Source organism: Mustelus asterias, chromosome 14 (assembly GCF_964213995.1).
Source record: "Mustelus asterias chromosome 14, sMusAst1.hap1.1, whole genome shotgun sequence".
Taxonomy (NCBI): Eukaryota; Metazoa; Chordata; class Chondrichthyes; order Carcharhiniformes; family Triakidae; genus Mustelus; species Mustelus asterias.
In genome coordinates this window covers 94,026,857-94,048,465 of record NC_135814.1, presented here as the reverse complement: position 1 = coordinate 94,048,465, position 21,609 = coordinate 94,026,857, and the positions used below count along the sequence as shown (strand labels likewise).

Sequence of the window (21,609 nt, the reverse complement as noted above, 5' to 3'; positions counted from 1 at the left end):
AGAGAAACTCCTCCCATTGGTGGCAAGTTCACAAACTAAAGGACACCGACTTAAGGTGATTGGTAACATGAGGAATAACATTTCTTAACACAGTGAGTGGTTAGGATCTGGAATTCAATGCTTGATAGTGTAGTGGTGGCAGATTGAATCATGGTTTTCAAAAGGGAACTGGATAATTACCTGAAAATAAGTAAATTCCAGGGCTATGGGGGAAAGGTGGGGAAGTGGGACTAGCCGGGTTGAACTCATATAGCCTAATGAAGCCTAATGGGCTTCTTCTGTGCTGCAAACATTCTATGATTATATGATGAAATAGTTTGAAGTGTTTGTGAGCCCGTCACCTCCTGGGAGATCAAATAACACTATGAAGCACACCAGAGTAAAATTTAAGTGGTTTGCAAACATTCACTTGAAACCTTCATAAAACACTGCCTGTAACAATTTCCTTTATTGTTTTTATTTGTAATTTTCATATTTTCAGTGGATCATGTTAATGGTAGACACAAAGAGCGTGCTAATAGCGACAGGCAAATTCATTGAATGATAATCTATATTTGATAACAGAAAGTAACAGCCAATATGCAAAAAAATGAATTACAAAAAGAATGTAGAATGATATTTCCTGACCTGTTAATATCCCAGATCTTAACGGTGTTATCCATGGAACAAGATGCTACAAAGTCACCACAGGTGTGCCAAGAGCAGCCCCAGACAGCATGAAGGTGGCCAGTAAATGTGAATACACATTCAACCTTTGCGAAATCCCATATCTTCACTGTTTTGTCTCCAGCGGTAGTAGCAAGCATATTACCACTGCGGAAAAAGGAAATCACAGTATGAGACTTTGATATAATGTTTCTCTTTCATTTTGTCTCTGGCATGCATTCATATTTCAATCTGAAGGGTGGGACAGTCCATCTCATCACTGCCTGGCAAACAACAGAAAGTAATTTAATTCTCTATTCTCTAAGGTAAAGCATTCTGTTAGATTGTTTCATAAAAAGATAGGAGTTGCTTGATGAAAAGTAGACCAAATTCCACTTATTTTGCCTTTTACCATCCTGGCACTGGCATGATTCAATTACGTTGGAGTTGTAGACTACTCAAAGCAATTAATTTCTATCAATTAATCCAGAGATTTATTCAGAAGTTCAAATAAAAAGCAGCATGAATTGAAAACAGGAATTCAGAAGTCAGTTTTAGGCTGAGATTATAACTTGCGAAACCAACATGGGTAGGATTCTTTGTGAAATTTTGACATCAATATTGTATAGGAATTAAATTTGTAATAACACACTGGAGGTGGTGATTGGCCTTAAATATTCACGGACCAACATGTTGCTTTACAGATAGGGACTGGATGCCCACAATTTCACAAATGGCAGGGACTCCTAGAATAGTGAAGTCCAAGGAAAATAGGAGCATTGTAGGCTGAATCGTAAGAAAGTTGCCATTTAGCCTATCAAGCCTGCTCCAGCTTTTGATACGATCGTGGCCGATTCTGATTGTGACCTTAACTTCACATGCAAATTTATATAAAATAGGAAAATGCACTGGTATTGTCTTAGAATGCAATTACATTATTTTTATTAAAAATTCTAGTTCTACAATTGAACAGTTCTATTTAGAAACCTTTTTATCCAAATATAACCATGGGCTCTGAATTCTGAGAAATCAAACATTAGTCTAGTTTATTCTGTTTTGTAGATTCAGGTCTTATTTAGGCACTCACTTTGATTAAAAAACATTTTTAATCAAATGTATTTTGTGGATTAAATGCATAAACGATGCAGCAAGGAAAGTATCTTTAAAAATCTTATATTATAATTTATATTTTGAAACAAGTCCAAAAATTGTTAGTCTGCTCAGATCCTCATGCTGGTACATTTCCTGAAGGAAATCTCCTGTAATAGGCTCGGTAATAGGCATAGTGTCATAATACTTCAAAAGAAGGACTGATGAAAAGAACAATCTCAGGAATATTTTGTATGAAGATTTCTGGGGTTTCTTTGAGTTGATGTAAGATGACAGGGAAAATGTTTTAAAGCAGCTCCTGATTTCCCAGAAAAAAGATGTACAGAATATGATTACAACACAAAATGTTGAAACAAGCTTTTTGCCCTAAATAGTTCACTTTTCTTTTATATCTATCTTATCAAACCGTTTCATAATCTTGAAGGCTTCTATTGAAGACTCTTCTGCCCTCTCTTTTTTAAAAAGAGCCCCAGCCCGTTCAATTTTTAGATAAATCTATTACTTTATCTTATTACTTTATTTCTAAGCCGTATGATGTTTAAACAAATAGAAAATCTAACTAGAAATGTCAGCGATGCCATGTTTTCAGAGGTTTCACAGTTGTGAAACCTCTGAAAAACATTCAAAGGACGTTACACAAAATGATAGCACATGGGTGTAGGGGTAACATATTAGCAGGGATAAAGGATTGGCGAGTCAAGAGGAAGCAACGAGTAGGGATAAGTGGGTAATTTTTGGGTTAGCAAGATGTAACCAGTGGAGTGCCACATGAATTAGTGCAGGGACCACGGAAGTGGTCAGCTCACTTTAACAGCAAAAATAAAAGAATGGAAAGATTGCCAGACAGCGGGTTACCTAACCAGTTAGTGGAGTTTTATTAGATAGGTGTTGCCTGCAAGTGAGAGTGAAACAACGCGGTCCCAAGGCTCCCCTCCCCAGCTTACTGCTTCCAAATATCCAATCTCTGGAAAACAAGCTAGATGAACTTACTTTCCAAAGAGAACTGAAGGACTGCTGTGTACTCTCTTTCACGGAGACGTGGCTCACTCCTGCTTCACCGCACTGCGCCCCACAACCAGAAGGCTTCTCAATCCATCGAATGAACCATACAGCGGCCTCAGGCAAGACGAGGGGAGGTGGGGTCTGCTTCCTAATCGATACCTCGCGGTGCCTAGACGTAGCAACACTGGCAAGTTTCTACTCCCCAGTCCTAGAATACCTGAAGCTAAAATGCCGCCCCTACTACCTTCCGTGGGAGTTCACCTCTGTTATCCTGATGGCAGTTTACATCCCACCCCATGCGGACGTGAAGATCGCTCTGGATGAAATATACACCACTACGAATAGCCTTGAGACGAAACATCCCGAGGCCTTGTTCATCGTGGCCAGGGGCTTCAATCAGGCCAAGCTCGGGCGTACTATCAAGTTACCACCAACACGTCTTCTGTTCCACCAGAGGCCCAAACATCCTAGACCACTGCTACACAAATATCAAACATGCCTACCGCTTGCCCGCCCACACTTTGGCAAATCAGACCACAAGGCTGTGCTTCTGCTCCCGGCTTACAGGCAAAAACTGAAGCAAATACATCAAAGAAAGTTGTGCAATGTTGGTCTGAGGAATCGGATAATCTCCTATGGAACTGCTTGGAGTCAGTGGACTGGTTAGTATTTAAAAACTCTGCGACCAGCCTGAACGAGTACACCACTACAGTAACTGACTTCATTAGTAAGTGTGTAGAAGACTGTGTGCCAAAGAAACAAATTTGCGTGTTCCCCAACCAGAAACCATGGATGAACAGGGATATCTACTGCTTGCTGAAGAACAGGTCTGAGACGTTCAAGTCAGGCGACCCTGACCTATACAAGAAATGATGTGGAGTTGCCGGCGTTGGACTGGGGTAAACACAGTAAGAAGTTTAACAACACCAGGTTAAAGTCCGACAGGTTTATTTGGTTATACAAGAAAGCCAGATACCATAGAACCATAGAAAATTACAGCTCAGAAACAGGCCTTTTGGCCCTTCTTGTCTGTGCCGAACCATTTTTTGCCTAGTCCCACTGACCTGCACTTGGACCATATCCCTCCACACCCCTCTCATCCATGAACCCGTCCAAGTTTTTCTTCTATCTAAGGAGATCCATCAAAGATGCCAAAAGACAGTACTGGACCAAACTAGAGTCCCAAGCTAGCCACACACAGCCCTGCCAACTATGGCAAGGTCTGCAAGACATAACAGGTTACAAGATGAAGGCATGTAAAATCGTTGGCTCCAACTCACCCTCCCTGATGAGCTCAATGCATTCTATGCCCGTTTTGAGCAAGAGGTCAGCGAGAGCATGCCCTCCACCCTGGAAGCCCTCGATGAACCTGTATCTGGGGATCCATTGCAGCTTTCTCGAAGGTCAACTTACGGAAAGCGACTGGCCCGGATGGGGTACCCAGACGAGCACTCAGATCCTCCGCGGATCAGCCAGCAGGGGTATTCACTGACATCTTCAACCTCTCTTTACAACAATCTGAGGTCCCTATTTGCTTCAAGAAGACGATCATCATCCCAATCCCTAAGAAAAACCAAGCAGTGTGCCCCAATGACTATCGTCCGGTGGCTCTGACATCCATCATTATGAAGTGCTTCGAAAGGCTAGTCATGGCATGAATCAATTACAGCCTCCCGGACTACCTGGATCCACTACAGTTTGCCTATTGCCGCAACAGGTCCAAAGCAGACGCCATCTCCCTGACCCTGCACTCAACCCTGGAACACCTAGATAACAAAGACACCTATGTCAGACTCCTATTTGTTGACTACAGCTCAGCCTTCAACACTATTATTCACACGAAACTCATCTCCTAACTTAGTGGCCTGGGCTTCGGCTCCTCCCTCTGCAACCGGATCCTGAACTTCCTAACTCACAGACCACCATCAGTAAGGATAGGCAACACCACCTCCTCCGCGATCATCCTCAACACTGGTGCCCCACAAAGCTGTGTTCTCAGCCCCCTATTATACTCCTTATACATCTATGACTTGTGCCCAAATTCCCCTCCAATTCAATTTTCAAGTTTGCTGACGACACTACTGTGGTGGGACAGATCTCAAACAATGACGAGACAGACGACAGGAATGAGATAGAGAATCTGGTGAATTGGTGCAACGACAACAATCTCTCCCTCAATGTCAACAAAACGAAGGAGATTGTCATCGACTTCAGGAAGCGTAGAGGAGAACATGACCCTGTCTACATCAGCGGGGACGAAGTAAAAAGGGTCAAGACTTTCAAGTTTTTAGGTGTCTGGATCACCAACAACTTGTCCTAGTCCCCCCATGCCGACACCATTGTTAAGAAAGCCCACCAACGCCTCTACTTTCTTGGAAGACTAAGGAAATTTGGCATGTCAGCTACAACTCTCACCAACTTTTATAGTTGCACCATAGAAAGCATTCTTTCTAGTTGAATCACAGCTTGGTATGGCTTCTGCTTTGCTCAAGAGTGCAGAAACTACAAATGGTTGTGAATGTAGCCCAATCTATCACGCAAACCAGCCTTCTATCCATTGACTCTGTCTACACTTCCCGCTGCCTCGGCAAAGTAGCCAGCATAATTAAGGACCCCATGCACCCCGGACATTCTCTCTTCCAACTTCTTCTGTCGGGAAAAAGATACAAAAGTCTGAGGTCATGTACCAACTGACTCAAAAACAGTTTCTTCCCTGCTGCCATCAGACTTTTGAATGCATTAAGTTGACCTTTCTCTACACCCTAGCTATGACTGTAACACTACATTCTGCACTCTCTCCTTTCCTTCTCTATGAATGGTATGCTTTGTCAGTATAGCGCGCAAGAAACAATACTTTTCACTGCATGCTAATACATGTGACAATAATAAATCAAATCAAATCAAAGTTGCTTGCTTGCAATCCAGGATGGAAGAGAGGGAGAATCTCCCAAATGCCTCTGATGATGTCACCATGTAATCAAGTGACACACTACACAGAGATGCATTGGTTTACAATACATAACATCCCTCCTTTTATTCCAGTAGTACAACTGCTCACATTAACTTTAACTCTTACTCATTATGACCAATAATTATTTTACCAAGTATCATTATATACTGTTTTATATATATATACAATCATTATGAGAGCTTTTGCTGGTGTATGTTGGTTCCATTTAGGAAGAATCCATCGTTCAGGAGTCTTTGCTTTCATGCGCCTGATAGTCTGTTCATCACTTGGCTCATCCATTGGGCGATGCATCACATGTGAGTCGTATTTTTAAATTAGGCTCAAAATGACTCCTGATTTGGTCAGCATTATATGCCTTTATGCAGTCTTCTGTCTAAATCCATTGTTGGTTCGCACATAATAATGTATGAAGTGGTTTTAATATGGTGACGAGATTGGAATAAGTTTTCCATAGTAATTGATGAGTCCCAAAAAATTCTCAGTTGGGAAATATTCTGCAGTCTAGGCACATCCAAAATCACAATCATTTTCTTAGGTTCCTTGTGGGAGTTCATCTATATCAATTACATGGCCTACATAGCTTAGTGATGACTTGAAAAATTCACATTGTTCTTTCTTCGCACCAAGACACTCCAGTATTTCTTCTAAATTCTGTAGGTGTTTCTGTTAATCTATGCCCATGATTAAAATGACGTCCAAATAACACTGAACACTGTTAAGGTCACTGAGGATTTCGTCCATTGATTTTTGGAATAAGGCCGGCCTGATGTTATTCCAAATGGTAGGTGTCTATATCAGGGCAATCTTTTGTTGGTAACAATTATTAACAGTGGTTGTAGCTCGGTGGCCATTTTCATTTAGAGGTATGCTTGGAACAAGTCTATCTTGCTGAACTGCTGACCCCCAGATAATCTACCAAATAGGTCCTCAATTAATAGTAGGGGATACTGGTCAAAACAAAGCATTGTGTTTACCGTTGTTTTGAAGTCACTGCAAATTAAAGAACCATGTAATTTCATGACAGGAACAATTAAAGTTGCCTAATCACTCGTGGTTATGGACTCGATTACTCCACCTTTGATTAATTTTTCAAGTTGCATTTCAACTTGAAAAATTAATCAAAGATGGTGCATTTCAACTTTTGGTTTGATAGCCTAAGGCACAGTTCTTGCCTTTAAACATTTTGGGTTGCGATCAGGTTTTATCTTAAGTCACGCCTCAACTCCAGTCATTTCCCCTAAAGCATTTTCAGATACCTTCTTGTATTTTTCTAAAGAGTTTCAGTAATGTGTTCTTTCCATCAACTAATTGGTTAATTGCTTGCCAATTGAGTTTGATTTTGTTTAATTCTGCCATTCTGAATGCAGGAAAATTCCTTTTCACAACATGTAATGGCAATTTTACAGATCGATAATTTGTTTCAACTTGCACCTTCACTGGAACAATTTCCGTATAAATTCTCAGGATTATAGTTGATGGCTTCAATGGTAAGTTCATGAACTTTTTGTTTATATAAATTCTCAGAGATGAGATACAGTGGCTCCTGCATCTACTTTCATTTTAGTTTTGTTCCTATTAAGTTTCAAATAGACCCATTGCCTTGCATTGGTAATACATTGAGTTTTAGTTCTTCGATTCCTGTAAAACTCCCATAAACATCCCCCCAATAACTACCCTACAAGTCAGGATCTTAGTGTTTCAATAAGTTCACCTCTCATTCTTCCAAACTCCCCCCAATAACTACCCTACAAGTCAGGATCTTAGTGTTTCAATAAGATCACCTCTCATTCTTCCAAACTCCAGTGGAAATCAGTACAACCTGTTCAATCTTTCTTTATCCTGGAAATGAATTAACTGAACCTTATTGGAACCGTAAAAATGGCAAATTTCCTTCTCTAAAGGACATTAATGAACCAGATCGGTTTTTCCAACAGACGCCCATTTCCGATTTGAGGCTGAATGTATTATTCAAATCTAATTTTAATATCATTTGAATGAAATTAACGAGCCCGGCACTCAATCGTCCGAGCTCACTTGATCTGTGGCCTCACCAGGAGAGGTTCACTCCAGTGAGGACAGCAGCTGGTCCCCACGAACAATCGTGATGGCCTTGCCAGTACAGCCGGAGGCCATTGAGGTCCCCGGGGAGGTTATGGGCAAGAGGGTGCCCCTTGGGCAGTGCTACTCTGGCACCCTGACACTGCCCACCAAGCATTGGGCAGTTCCCACCAGGCATCCTGGCACTTTTCACCAGGCAGTGCCAAGGGAATGGTGCCTGAGGGGGTAGTGCCTACTGGGGACCGATTGTTGGTGGTGGGAGGCTGCTGCACACTCTCCAGTTGTGATCGGTAGGGTAGGGAGAGGGGCTTCACTGCCACTCTGCCCTGGTAAATTGACACTGCGCTCTTTCCAAGGTCAACATATTCTTTCTGATGTGCGATGTCCAGAAAACAATACTGCAGATGTGAATTTTGTATAGTTTTGGCAAAAAGGCTTCCCCTTTATATTCTAGTCCAATGGGCTTCCATTTGTCTTTTTGATTTTTTTTCCCCCAATCTGACAGCCAGTGATTTAGTGATTTTAGTGATCTGTGTACATGGACCCCAAAATCCCTTTGGACCTCCCTACTCCTAGCTTTTCAGCAGTTAAATAACATTTAGATCACTCCTTGGTCCAACATGAATGAGGTCAAATTTGTCTGCATTGAAAACCATCTATCACAATTTTGCTCACTCACAATCTATCAACACCTTTACATGATGTTATGCTTCCATCGTCACTGCTTATGGTACCACCCATCTTTCTATCATTAGCAAACTTGAATATATAGTTCACTATGAGTTAACTATGTCATTAATAAATATAGTGAATAATTGATGCCCCTTAGAAAGGCAAATCTGTCAAAGTGATTGGGTTCAGGTCGAATATGCTGCCATAACCTTGAGCTAGGAAGATCCTGTGCGAAGTACTAAGAAAGTTTGGCTAGGTCCTGCATTCCACAGCCACCTGGACCAGGAGTAAGAAAGTAATATAGTTTTCATTATTATGGTACCAAGGAAGAGATATGGAGAGATAATAAGTGTAAGAACACTCCTTTCAAATGTTTAGCATTCCATCACAACATTTGTATAAGCTGTGGATGTGTTGTGGAATTATACAATTCTACAAAATTACTTATCTTTGCACTTTTTCACTCCTTTGTCTAACTGTCTTACCTGATCAACTAGGCATATTTTATACATTAGAATAACACACTTATTGAGATGAAGCCAACTATATAATTGCCGTGTCAAATATTATGCATTAATTCAATGCTAAAAAATTGTTTTGTACGATGTAAGATTAAATGGACATTAATTGCAGCTCAAACCAGCATCCATTGCATTGCCAAGTTATACTGTGCCCATAAGCACAGAAGTAGGCCATTCAGCCCAACTGGTCCATGCAAGCTCCACATCAGCCTTCATCTACCTTCATCATCACACCTTATTAGCATAGCCATCTATTCCTTTCTCCCTCATGTGTGTATTTAGCTGAGCTTTAAATGTATCTATGCTCTGATTTCAATTACTCCATGTGGTGGTGTGTACTGCATTCTAACTATTCTTCAGGTAAACATGTTTCTCCTGATTTCCTCAAGAGTACTGCTGGGTCGAACATGCTATTTATTTATATGGGTCTAATTCTCGGGACATTCAGATTCCAATTCCTTTGTAAATGTATTTATATTTGAATCTACATTTCATTCCATCTCCAGTGTTTAGTAACACAACTCTGAGTTTTTAAGAAAGAACATTTTTTCAAATGTTTCCCTTTCATATCCAACATCCTCCCAATGCTCAAAAATCAACACAATTTTTACCTTTGTTCTTTGCAACCATCTAACATTGCTTGAATTACTCAATTATGTCCCAGTGTATCTTGTACAACTCTGTCTATATTTATCATAAAGCTTATTTATGAAAGCAGTCAAATCCACCCCAAAGGATCACATATATCCTCTCAAATTAAACAAGGGAGGAAAAATGAATTAGGCCCAACAGCAGACACAGAAGTGCTGATCGGCATGTACACTGTGGTGCTTAGTGCATTGGCAGATTTGCCACAGAGTATCTTGTTACTGTTAAGGAGCATAGGGAGGATCCTGGTTCCAACTTGGCACAGGGTTTAATGCAGAACTTGGAATCCATTCTTTCCAGCATGGAAATGGTGACCAACTCCATTTCAGAATGTGCTCATAGAGGTTTACAGCATGGAAACCTCCAACTTGTCCATGCTCAGTTGTTACCACTAAGCGCTTCCCAATTGCCCACGTTGGCCCATATCCCTCTATACCCATCTTACCCATATAACTGTCTAAATGCTTTTTAAAAGAAAAAATTGTACCCGCCTCTACTACTACCTCTGGCAGCTCATTCCAAACAGTCACCATCCTCTGAATGAAAATATTGCCCCTCTGGGCGCTTTTGTATCTCTCACCTTAAACCTATGCCCTCTCGTTTTAGATTCCCCTACCTTTGGGAAAATATGTTGACTATCTAACTGATCTATGCCCCTTATTATTTTATAGACCTCTATAAGATCACCCCTAAGCTTCCTATTCTCCAGGAAAAAAAGTCTCAGTCAATCCAGCTCTCCATTCCCCCCACTCCACCTCCACCAAACACTATTGCTGGCATCCACTGCTCCATCTGCTCCAGCCCACCGCCACATTTAAATTAATTGCCTCCTCTCCCTCATGAGGCCCCCACTGGGGTCAAACCCTTACCACAGGTTGGCACTGCCAGGTTGGCAGTGTCACCTATGCCAAGGGGCAGTGTCACGGGGCATTGCCAGGCCACTGCTTGGCCATGTTCCTCTCTTTTGGAGGCTATGCTTACCTTAATGTCCCCAGGGAGATCCCCATGACAGGTTCACAGGTTCATACAACAAAGAAATTGACATTCTTAGCCATACTACTATCACAGACAGCATCAATGACAGTGAAGCTACTTGCAACACTGAAGACCACATTGTTGCAGTGATTTCACTTGTAACCACTAATCCTGTTACACAAGAGGAGTTGAAGACAGAATTGGTGAAAGACAGTATGCTGCAGAAAATAAGCTAGTACCTAAAACCCGAGTGGCCTCGCAAAATAGGGGAAGTACTGGTTCCATACTACAGAGTATGAAATAAACTCACATTATTTGTTGACAACTAGATTGCACACACAATTCAAGTAGTTATCTTGAAAGTGCTGCAGCAATGTGTATTGCATCTTGTCCTTGATGGGCATCTAGGTTTTGTTAAGTTGAGACAACGATCCCGTGAAGCAGTCTGCTGGCCAGTAATAAATTGTTGAGCAGAAGAGTTCAACAAAAAATGACCAACAAAACTGTGGCAACTACTCCAAATAGATATTTTTGGAGAGGAGCAAGCAGCCCTGGGCACTCAATGGTTTTTGCTTGTTCATGATATGTATAGCTACTTGTTGGAAATAGTTACAACAAATTCCATACCCACCATTTTAGTCATTGACATTCCAGACTAGTTGCTTACAAAATGGAGTTTGCCAGAGACTTTCACTATAGATGTCGATCTTGAAGCAGTGTGCGGCACAGTGCCACTGCTGCCTCACAGTGCCAGGGACCTGAGTTCAATTCCAGCCTTGGGCGACTGTGTGGAATTTGTATGTTCTTCCCGTGCCTGTATCAGTTTCCTTTAGTGCTCTGGTTTCTTACCACAGTGCAAAGATGTACTGGTTAAGTATTGGCCATCTAAAACTGTCCCTTAATGTTCTTCAATCCAACAATCCTCTGAGATTTGTGTTCTCTCAATTCTGAGGAGGAGGGGGCCCATTCATTTTTTAGCGCAGCGGGTCGGGAGGATCACACAGGAGGCAATTCACGGGGTTCCCGCGAGCATTTGCGCCCCAGGTAGCGCCTCCAGGCGCCAAATTTCCGGCGCGGTCCGATGTATGCCGGAAATCAGTGGGGAGGCGGGGTATATCATAAAATATCATTTGAATGCTAATAGCGGGCTCGGGACTGAATTCTCTGGGCCTGCTTGCCTCTCCCACCCTGCCAGAGTGTTTCACTCCAGCGAGGTTCAGAATAGCTCCCCACTTTCGAGGAGCGAGCGGCCTGACCCTGCTGGAGTGAAGGGGGGAAATCGGGGCCCCCCAAGGAGTTGGGAGGTGATGCCCCCTGGGCATGGGTATCCTGGGAGTGCCAGCCTAGTCCCCTGACAGGGAGGAGTCGAAGCTGGCCCCAGAATGGTCGGTGGGGGCCGTGATTCGGCTGTGGGGATTGGGGGGTCCCGGGCTAGCCAGCGTTTGAGCTGGCCAGCAATTGACAGTTCGGGGCCACTGCCTATGCACAGAGGCCGCTGGTTTCAGCCTCCTGGGCAGGAATTGGCCCCGTCCCCTGAAATCTAATGATATTCACACTGGTGGCCTCTGCATTGCATAGAGTGGGAGATTCTAATGTAAATTCCCACTGAAAAACAAACAGCGTGAATTACTCCAGTTTTCCTGCAAATTCAACACTTAGAATTTGTTCTGGGAGAATTCCATCCCTGGTCTCTTATGCAGTCCCGATTTCCTTTGTTTCACCATTGGCAGTGTGTTTCAATTGTCTAGGTCCCAGACTTTGGAAGTCTATCCCGAAACCTCTCGGTCTCTTTCTCTGTAAATATGTTCATTTGGTCAAGTTTTTTGTCATCTATCCTCACATCCTATGTGGCTTGGGGTCAAATATAACCTCTTAACTCTCCTGCAAACTTCTTTAGGACAGTGTACTATGGTAAAGCAGCTATATAATTCCAAATTGTTAACCCTAACAGACACTAGTGAATCACTTGACTTTTAGCGGGACCTGGGTATCCTTGTGCACCAGTCACTGAAGGTAAGCATGCAGGTGCAGCAGGCGGTAAAGAAGGCAAATGGTACGTTGGCCTTCATTGCGAGAGGTTTTGAATACAGGAGCAGGGATGTGTTGTTGCAATTTACAGGGCATTGGTGAAGCCATACCTAGAATATTGTGTGCAGTTTTGGTCTCCTTTTCTGAGGGAGGATGTTCTTGCTGTCGAGGGAGTGCAGCAAAGGTTTACCAGGCTGATTCTGGAGATGGCAGGACTGATGTATGAGGAGAGATTGACGAGGTTAGGATTGTTTTCGTTGGAGTTCAGACGAATGAGGGGGGATCTCATAGAGACTTATAAAATTCTAACAGGACTAGACAAGGTAGTTGCAGGGAGCGTGTTCCTGATGGTGGGGGAGTCCAGAACCAGGGGTCACAGTCTGAGGATTCAGGGTAGACCACTTGGGCTGGAGGTGAGGAGACATTTCTTCAGCCAAACAGTGGTCAGCCTGTGGAATTCATTACCACAGGAAGTAGTTGATGCCAAAACATTGAATGTATTCAAGAGGCAGCTACTTATAGCACTTGGGGTGAATGGGGTCAAAGGTTATGGGGAGAAAGCAGGATTAGGCCATTGAGTTGGATGATCAGCCATGATCGTGATGAAGGGCCGAATGGCCTCCTCCTGCTTTATTTTCTATGTTTCTACGATAACCCAATAATTTCATAGTCACCATTTCTGATATCAGATTTTATTTCTATATTTTTGAAATTCAAATTTTGAAACTGACATGGTGGAATCTGAACTTGTTTTAGAACCTGCTGGCCGTATCCTACTTGGCTAAATCTGTTCTCCGTGTTTGCAGAGTAATACGTGCTTTTAAAATTTTAATAACATGAGTCGCTAATGCTTAGCCTATGAAAAAAATCCTCATTAGTCACCTCTTGCATTATCCTATTATCACCTTAATTGCTAGTTAATGAAAGCAGAACCATTTCCAGTTATTCTGTTGCCAGCACAGATCACACAGGCAAAAGATTATCTAATTATATTTCATAAACCAACAACAAAGTACAAGAGCAGCTGAAGGCAGAGACCAATTATGTTTTAAAGGATGACTAGGATGCCTACTGGACGATCTGTCATTTTTGATGTCTTTTTGTACAGATCGGCTCCTGTAGGGTAACTGCGTAAGTTATGCAGCTAGCTCCAATTTCTTGCAATATTCAGTCATTTTAACTAAAACCTGAACAACAATGAACCATCCTGAAATATGATTTTGAGTTGTATGGAGGGGTGTGGTAAATTTTCACATGATTGAAGCATCATGACAATTTCCTGGGTAGCTGAAATGAAGGCGACATGTCATCAATATTAATACATTGGAGGAGGTTGTTGTATAGGCTTTCAAAGCCTTATATGCTCTATCCATTGACCCTACATCCATGAGAACCCCGCCACTCTACAGAATTAGGCTGCTCCTTCATTCTCCTTGTTTCACAGGTTCCATTGAGGAGGCAGAAATGCGTGAGGTCTGGCTGAAAGGTATCTGTGACGTTCCTTACAGTGTGTTGCCTAGTGTGAAGCCCTTGTTTCAAAAAATTATTTTACTTCTGTATGTTTGCAGTTACAGTAAATATATGCAGTATACTGTAACTAGTGGAACCAATGATGAACCAAGGGGGGAAATTTTCCAAACACTTTAAGGGTGGAATTTTAGGAAAAAAATTCTAAGTGTGGAACAAGTGAGACAATGGGAGAGTTTCAGACTTATTTTTTTTGGGTGAAGCCAGCTGCTGAGCTCTAGGGGGATGCCATTCCACTATGCCCCAGTCTTCCAGTGTAGTAGGAGATCTCCTACACCCCCAACCCTCCCACGGACATCGGGACATGTCTCTCTCCCCCCGTGGATAGTGGGACTCTCTGCCTGGCCACTAGGACCCACACCCGCCCCATGGATAGTGGGACTCCCTGCCTGGCCACTAGGACCCACACCCCCTCCATGGACATCGCCACCTCCCCCTCGCTGATCGTCCCCTCGACAGAGTTTCCTCCTTCTCCCCCCGCCGATCGCCCCCCCTTCTTTCTCACCCTGGCAGAGTTCCCTTCCTCCCTCCCACCCTGCAAAGCATATCATGGTATTTAAATCAGCAAAACAGCGCCGGTACAATTGGGGGAAGCGAAAAAACGGGCGCAAAGCTGATTTTTCGCCTCCCGCTTGATCTTACCATCTTGCCCAGGCAGGACGAGGTTGTAAGATTACACCCTGAGTGTCATAACGGCGAGATTAATGGAGTGATCCTCGCTGTTCTCTCAGGTGCTATGCTATTGCTATCCTCACACATACTTTTTTGGAGAGTTGGGTGCCTGCGCCAGTACCGGGGCAGGACAGGGCCTAAACACGCTGGTAAGCCTGGCTTCACATCACTCGGGCACCATTGTACAAGGGCACTGGGTGACCCCTCCCTCCCCCATGGACATCGGGACCATCCCTTCATGGCAGCATGTCCCCCCACCCCCTCCCCAACATGGGTTGCCAGCATTGGGTCCCTCCCGATGGGTCCCCCTGCTTGACCCCTGACATTCCCCCCATCAAAACACCCAACATGCCCCATCAAGACACCTTCACGATCCACCCCTGCATAACCCCCTTCCATCAGATCCTCCCACCCGCACAGCCCCACATCATGGACCCCAATCAGGCCCCACCTCATCAGCACTGTCTTTGGCATACTGGCTGTGCCCACCTGGCACATTGGTGATGCCCAAGTGGCACCGCCAGGCCGTCTGGTGGTGACTGCTGGACACCACCAGTGTTCCAGTTGAGCCCCGTCAGGGGCGGACTGCCCGATGGGCACTGCTCGGCCATGCCCACAATTATCCGGGGGCTTCAGTGGCCTCTGAGCACCCCCGACGCACCCCTGCACCCCCCCCCTCTTGCCCCGACATGATCATCGAGCCAGGTCTCCCCACCAGTGGAGACGAGTATTATTCCACGCTCGAAGGCCGGGGAATTTTGTGCGCAGGGATTTGAACGAGATATGCATATTTAAGTGTCACTTTACAAATGCTAATCAGACTCAGCTAATTGGCGCCAGGTGAAAAACAGATTATTAGGCCTGCATGCTATTCTCCGGGACTGGCGCGATCAACCAATGGCACGGCGAAGTCGGAGAATCACCCCAGCCCTCCCCATTAACTGTCAAGAAAATCTCCGATGAACGTCAGAAAACAATGATCCAAGGACCTGCCTTAGGCAGAGCACACATGAATGAATTGTGTAACTGTGATAGTATTGTCTATATACAGCATTAGCGAGGCACAGAATATTGTCCATTATAATATGCAGTAACAATATACTATATACACTATCATGCTGTAATGGTACATTAAAGCTTTCTCTCAGTCATGAAAATGTGATCTACCCGACAACATTTTCAAATTTGGTTCCCCTCTGAATGAGGAAATGATTAGATGTCCAGATGTTTAAAAGTGTAACTCTTTGAACATTACATATTATAGTTTTAACAATTTTATACAAGACGCCATCTTAAAATGTAAAGTTTGCACTGCAATTTGGAGCCTCCGCTTTCTCTGCCAAAGCAATGCATACATGATAGTGACACCTGACAGGCAACCCATTTGTCAGAGTACAATCTTACTCCTAGTTTCACAAAAGGCTTGATTTTAACCTAACCTATCCAGTGGGAATAGGGGAGTTAGGGTTGAGACATACATTTGACATTAATGGAGTGTAAAACAGGTGTCAGATCAAATTTGATCTGTTCTGCCTGTATGGGCTATGTTATAATCAGGCAAACCATTTTACCAATGAAAAGTCAGAAAGAAAAGAAGCAAAGAAAACCAAAGTACTAATATAACAATAATAAAGCAAAATACTGTGGGTGCTGGAAATGTGAAATAAAAACAGAAAATGCTGGAAAAACTCAGCAGGTCTGGCAGCATCTGTAGAGGGAGAAACAGTCCATATGACTGAAGAAGACTGAAGAAAAATCATACAGATTTGAAATGTTGACTTTGTTTCTCTCTCCACATGCGCTGCCAGACCTGCTGCGTTTTCCACCATTTTCTGTTTTTAATGCAAATATAACTTTCCGATAGTGAGATTTTGCTTCGGAAAAAAAATGACTTGGAAACAACTAGGAAAGTATAAAATAAATTTCTAGGAATAGTTAACATGACGACATAGTTATCAAAGTCAACAAGTACTTTCTCATTCCTCCAGTAAGAACAGAAGCCAAAAATGTGAAAAAAGTTAATTGCCTCAGTGTAATTTCTAAGAGAAAACACAACAAGGTCTGGAACATAAAAGTACTTTGAGCTTTTGGCAGCAAGTGCAAGGGCTGCATTATGGAACAATAAAAAAGTTATGTGACAATGTCAACTCCAGCAACTAATGTTTCCTTGGAGCTGAGTTGCAGTGAAAACGCGACTGTGGTTAACTGCTACTAAAATGCTACTGCATCATGATCTTCAACAGATCCATTGTGCCCACTGGCCTCTCTGGCGTTTAGATCTGGACAGCCACATGCAATAAACAACGAGCAGCACAGAAAAAATGTTTTTGACAACTGAAAAAAGACTTCACGTAGCAATGACAACCAATCCATGCAGGAAGCGTCAATAAATGTCAAAACATGGGAAGTGAAAAGCAAACCATGAACAACAAACCATGGCGGCACGATGGCACAGTGGTTAGCACTGCTGCCTCACAGCTCCAGGGACCTGGCTTCGATTCCCGGCTTGGGTCACTGTCTGTGTGGAGTTTGCACGTTCTCCCTGTGTCTGCGTGGGTTTCCTCCGGGTGCTCTGGTTTCCTCCCACAGTCCAAAGATCTGCAGGTTGGGTTGATTGGCCATGCTAAATCGCCCCTGAGTGTCCTGGGATGCGTAGTTTAGAGGGATTAGTGCGGAAAGTGTGTGGGGCTGCGGGGTGAGGCCTGGGTAGGATAGCTGTTGGTGCAGACTCGATGGGCCGAATGGTAGGCACTGTAGGATTCTATGATTCTATAAAATCTTACACAGGATAGGTGATGAATAGCTGTTCATGTTTGCGCAATGTGAAAGAACCGACCTTACTGTAGTTTCTAAGGTCAAACTAATTTAAATAGGTGGGGCAAGCTGCAGAAATGGGAATTACAAGCTTGCCCAGTCAGAGTTAGGAACTAAGATAAAAGCAAAATACTGCGGATGTTAGAATCTGAAACAAAAATAAAAAATGCTGGAAAATCTCAGCCGGTCTGATAGCTTCTGTGGAGACAGAACAGAACCAATGTTTCGAGTCTGGATGACCCTTTGTCAGAGTCAGGGCTAGTGTGCAGAGTGTGCTGCCGCAGGGTTAAATGGCCTGAAGTAGCTTGAAAGGGCAGGTGTCAGTAATTTCGACTTAGAGCTGAACACAATGGCTTCCAAAATGCTGGTTCCAATATTGCAGGATGGCAGAGCTTGTTTTATGAGCTGTCGTACTGATGCTGGATGAGGTTAGTCAGGGAACGAACAGAATAATCCAGGCCACAAAGCTAGTTACTCAGAGGCAGAGAATGGAGGTGGACAGGACAGATTGTGTTATCACTCTCCTGCTGTTAAACTGCTTGAATTGCTACAATCAATATGCAACAGGCTACATGGTGCCCTTTACACCCCAGCCTTCATTTGCAAAGTCTTTCTCCCCTCACTGCCTTAATTTATCCCCCTACACACCTCCCAGGGACTATGGTTTATGCATTTGTCATACGGGTTGCATGCTAAGCACCTGATTTTTCACTGCATCGTGTTTTAATCAGATTTCATTTACTCTTTGAGCGTTTCTGAATGGAGGGCTGTGACAAGTGGTGCTCCTCAGGAATCAATGCTGGGACCTTTGCTGTTTGTAATATATATAAATGATTTGGAGGAAAATGTAACTGGATTGATTAGTAAATTTGCGGACGACACAAAGGTTGGTGGATTTGTGGATAGCGATGAGGACCATCAGAGGATACAGCAGGACATAGATCAGTTGGAGACTTGGGCGGAGAGATGGCAGATGGAGTTTAATCCGGACAAATGTGAGGTAATGCATTTTGGAAGGTCTAATACAGATAGGAAATATACAGTAAATGGCAGAACCCTTAAGAGTATTGATAGGCAAAGGGATCTGAATGTACAGGTACACAGGTCACTGAAAGTGGCAATGCAGGTGGAGAAGGTAGTCAAGAAGGCATACGGCATGCTTGCCTTCATCGGCCGGGGCATTAAGTTTAAAAATTGGCAAGTCACGTTGCAGCTTTATAGAACCTTAGTTAGGCCGCACTTGGAATATAGTGTTCAATTCTGGTCGCCACACTACCAGAAGGATGTGGAGGCTTTGGAGAGGGTACAGAAAAGATTTACCAGGATGTTGCCTGGTATGGAGGGCATTAGCTATGAGGAGAGATTGGAGAACCTTGGTTTGTTCTCACTGGAGCAACGGAGGTTGAGGGGAGACCTGATAGAAGTCTACAAGATTATGAGAGGCATGGACAGAGTGGATAGTCAGAAGCTTTTTCCCAGGGTGGAAAAGTCAATTACTAGGGGGCATAGGTTTAAGGTGCGAGGGGCAAGGTTTGAAGGAGATGTACGAGGCAGATTTTTTACACAGAGAGTAGTGGGTGCCTGGAACTTGTTGCCGGGGGGAGGTAGTGGAAGCGGATGCGGTAGTGACTTTTAAGGAGCGTCTTGACAAGTACATGAATAGGATGGGAATAGAGGGATATGGTCCCCGGAAGAGTAGGGGGTTTTAGTTAAGTCGGGCAGCATGGTCGGTGCAAGCTTGGAGGGCTGAAGGGCCTGTTCCTGTGCTGTAATTTTCTTTGTTCTTTGTTCTTTGATTTGGAAATAGCATATAGTTTTCCTTGGAAGTATTTATTTATAAATTTATAATTGTTCCCCCTAAGTCCTCTCTAAATCTACTGCCCCTTATCTTAAACCATGCCTTCTGGTTATTGACCCCTCTACCAAGGGAAAATGTTTCTTCCTATCCACCCTATCTATGCCCCTCATAACTTTGTACATTTTAATCAGGTTCCCTCTCGGTCCTCTCTACTCTAAGGAAAACAGCCGCAGCCTAACCAGCCTTCCTTCGTAGCTGAAATGCTCCAGCCCAGGCAACACCTCCTGGTGAACCTCCTCTGCACCCTCTCTCATGCAATCACATCCTTTCTATAGTGTGGTAACCAGAACTGCACACAGTACTCCAGCTGTGGCCTAATAAGCATTTTATACAGCTCTATCATAACTGCCCTGCTCTTATAATCTATGCGTCGGCTAATAAAAGCAGTATCCCATATGCCTTTTCAACCATCTTATTCACAAGTCCTACTTCAGGGATCTATGGACAAGCACCCCAAGGTCCCTCTCGTCCTTTGTACAAATGCCTTATTTTACATTCCCTACCATGTATCCTTGCCTTCTTAGTCCTCCAAAAATGCATCACCTCAGTTTTCAGAGTTAAAATCCATTTGCCACTGTTCTGCCCATCTAACCAGCTTGTCTACATTGTCCTGTAATCTATGGCTTTCTTCCACGCTATTTACCACAAACCAAATTTCATGTCATCTGCAAACTTACGGATTATACCTCCTACTTTTACATCTAGATCACGAATGTACACTACAACAGCAAGAGACCAAGCACCGATCCCTGTGGTACACCACTGGACACAGGCTTCCAGTCACAAAAACAACTTCAGATCGTCACCCGCTATCTCTTGCCACAAAGCCAATTTTGGATCCAACTTAACAAACTGCCCTGGATCCCATTGGCTCTTACCTTTTTCACCAGTTTCCCATCAAGACCTTCCCTTTGGTTCCACTTTCCTCAGTTTGATTCCACCTTCTTGAATCCTATTCCTTGTTTTCAGTCTGGTGTCAGGAACCCAACATCTGGATCATTTGCAGCTTTTGACTTTGTCGTGTCTGCGTTGCTGACACAAAACTATTTTAAAGTGCAGATCCCCTCATTGGGCTGGAGGTGAGCTTGCTGCTCATTAATGGCGGCGGGTGCTGACAGGAGGGGAGAACTGACACTGGACTACAATCCAGTGGGCGGCACGGTGGCACAATGGATAGCACTGCTGCCTCACAACGCCAGGGACCCGTGTTCTATTCCCAGCTTGGGTAACTGTCTGTACGGAGTCTGCACATTCTCCCTGTGTCTGTGTGGGTTTCCTCCGGATGCTCCAGTTTCCTCCCACAGTCCGAAAGACTTGTTGGTTAGGTGCATTGGCCGTGCTAAGTTCTCCCTCAGTGTACCCGAACAGAGACCGGAGCGTGGCAACTGGAGGATTTTCACAGTAACTTAATTGCAGTGTTAATGTAAGCCCACTTGTGTCACTAATAAATAAACTTTTTAAAAAACTTATCCTCAAAGGCAGGTGGCAGCCACGATTGGGCTTGCTGTTAACTGACAACATGAGATCAGAGAGCCAGCAGCCTCATGGTGCAGACATGTGGCCAAAAGGGAAATGAAAAGGTACTAGACCTGCACTCTGTGAGCAACCCTTTCCTTCTAACAGTCTTACTTCAGCAGAAACATCACTTATGATTATGCTCATTGCTCCCAACAGCTGTGTATTGATGCGTAGCAGACTGTTCCTGCTCTGCGATTTGAAAATTGCCTTCAAGGAACTTAACAGACAGTTAATTGGAAGCAAGCAGGATGCCAGCTCCTACTGCCCCCCCCCCCCCCCCCCCCACCCCCCACACACCCCCACATTCAAAATAGCAGTGCATTCTGGAGGCATCTGAAGACCTACACACCATTCAAGATTGCTTTTGTCAAAGTGCTCCCACACCCAATCTCATCACAGACAACTGAAAATCAAGCATTTCCAACTCTGCTTCATTCTCCACAGATGTTGTCTGATGTGTTGAGTATTTTCAGCATTTTCTTTTTTTTATTATAACAGCAGTGAGTGCTGGAATTGGATGCGAGAAGGGAGAAAATCAACATGAACTCTTTAATGTCATCCTTAAAGAGGGTGTACATTTCCTATCCCTC

At 43.7% G+C, this 21,609-nt stretch overlaps 1 protein-coding gene across 1 annotated transcript in view; it reads right to left on the bottom strand.

Moving 5' to 3' along the window:
* Nucleotides 1-21,609, bottom strand: part of spag16 (sperm associated antigen 16) — a 926,172-nt gene that overhangs the window by 361,713 nt on the left and 542,850 nt on the right. Inside the window, exon 12 of the mRNA XM_078227730.1 lies at nt 628-813. Coding sequence (XP_078083856.1) covers nt 628-813 — 186 coding nt within the window. The remainder of the gene's footprint in view (nt 1-627; nt 814-21,609) is intronic.